Source organism: Solanum tuberosum, unplaced genomic scaffold (genome assembly GCF_000226075.1).
Source record: "Solanum tuberosum cultivar DM 1-3 516 R44 unplaced genomic scaffold, SolTub_3.0 scf00569, whole genome shotgun sequence".
Lineage (NCBI taxonomy): Eukaryota > Viridiplantae > Streptophyta > Magnoliopsida > Solanales > Solanaceae > Solanum > Solanum tuberosum.
The window spans coordinates 278,962-280,788 of NW_006239499.1; the positions used below are offsets into that span (position 1 = coordinate 278,962).

At 36.8% G+C, this 1,827-nt stretch overlaps 1 protein-coding gene across 1 annotated transcript; it reads right to left on the reverse strand.

Moving 5' to 3' along the window:
* Window positions 1-76: 76 nt before the first annotated feature.
* Window positions 77-1,328, reverse strand: LOC102587146 (uncharacterized). The gene is made up of 3 exons (XM_006365775.2): window positions 1,225-1,328; window positions 821-1,140; window positions 77-116 (listed from the first exon to the last, which is right to left on the reverse strand). The coding sequence occupies exons 1-3, from the start codon at window positions 1,231-1,233 to the stop codon at window positions 77-79; spliced, it is 369 nt and encodes a 122-aa protein (XP_006365837.1). The 5' UTR covers window positions 1,234-1,328.
* Between the last annotated feature and the right edge of the window lie 499 nt (window positions 1,329-1,827).

A 1,827-nucleotide genomic window follows, 5' to 3' on the forward strand; every position in this document is an offset into this window, starting at 1 on the left:
CTTTCATTATTTGTGGTGGCCTGTGAAGAGGCTCTAGGTGGTTGAGTTGAACTACTAGCCCTTGCTCTGCCTCCTACTACTCTTCCTGTGCCTCTTCCTCTACCACTTTCAGTAGCCTGTATATTAATATATCAATACATGTACATATAGCTTACATTTGAAAGTAACAAATAAAAGTACATGTGCCTAAGAAAATGGTGCAGTTGATTGACTTGGACCAGTTTGATTTCTTGTAGGACATCCTCTTTTATTGTGTCTTTGTGTACCACATTTGCTACAAGTCATAACAGCACCTCTTTTGCTAAGCTTTCCAGTTTTTCTGCTTTCATCTGCCTCTTTTCTTCTAACCTTACCTGGTCTTCCAGGCAACTTCTTGATCTTGGTGGCTTTACAATTGGATTATTTGATGTTGGCCACATTTCATGTTATTCATTGGCTGAATAAAATGGGCATATGTGCTGAGGTACGTTTCTTTGCTATAACAACTAGCCACATAATGGATTGATTCCAACTCCTTGTAATGAAGGGCAGCAACACCATGAGGACAAGGAATGCCCCTGAGCTGCCAGGATCTGCAACTACAACTCCTACTAACAATATCCACAGTATGTGTAAATCCATGATGTTTAATCTCAAAACCTCTTTCTCCATTCCAAGTCAAGTTACATTGCATAGACTTTTCAATATTTTCTTGCAAAATCTTCAAAGACATAGGAGATATATCAGTGATCCAAGTGTTTTGAGAACTCTCTCAAATCACCAATTCTTTTCTATCATCTTCACCCTTATCTCCTCAAGCATTGTGATTATTGTTTTATACCTTGCAGGCAGTATCCAAACATTAAAGCTTTCTGCCATATTGTTGTCTACAACATCACATTTGCTATAGTCTTGAAAATACTTCTTGCACCATGTATTCAAGTTGTACCATAAAAGATCATCCAAACATTCTTGTCCTAATTTCTTCATTGCCTGTATATTATCCTTCATCTCAGCTTCAAATGTGGATTTAGCAATCCTCCAAAACACTCTTCTTCTTTCAACTCCTTTCCAGTTTTTACACCAATTTGCAAGAACATGTCTTGCACATTTTCTGTGTTCAACCAGTGGCAATACATTTTCAATAGCAATTTCTAGTCCCTAACAAACCAACATAACAGAAAAAGAATAATTAAAATGCAAAACTCAACAACAATAAAACAGTAAGATCAGTAAGATAATTACCTTTTGCATATCAGTAATGATGGATAGTTGATGCCCTTCTCCAAGGTCAAGATCATTCTTCACTAGTTCAAGAAACCATGTCCAGGTAAACTGATTCTCAACCTCAACAACTCACCAAACAATAGGCAGCATTTGGTTGTTTCCATCTCTACAAACTGCCACTAATAACTGGCCTTTACACACACCTTTGAGAAAACACCCATCAAAACCAATCAACCTCCTAGCACCTCCAAAAAATGCTTTCTTTAAAGCATTGAGGCAAACATAAAATCCTTCAAAAAATTTCTGCCCAGTTTCATCTTCTTCTCCAACCTTCACTACACAAGTACTACCTGGATTACTCCTTAAAATTTCATCTTTATAATAAAAAATCTTACCATACTCCACAATATGATCACCCATGCTCTCTTGTAACACTCTAGTCCTAGCTCTTCTCACTATTGTCCTACCAACATTAATATCCAACTCCTTTCTAATTATGTCCTTCAACAACACAATGTTGATGTTTGGCTGTTGAGTTATTCTTTCTTTGTATTTGGTGGCCAAAAACTTTGAGTTGCAAAGATAGTTATGAGTTGATGTCAAACATTTATGGACAGGGTT

Bases quoted from the DNA above. Each gene is read 5' to 3' on its own strand.
- LOC102587146 (XM_006365775.2), bottom strand. The intron at 117-820 runs GTATAAAACAAT...ATTAATATACAG, and splicing joins GTTTGGATACTGCCTGCAAG to GCTACTGAAAGTGGTAGAGG.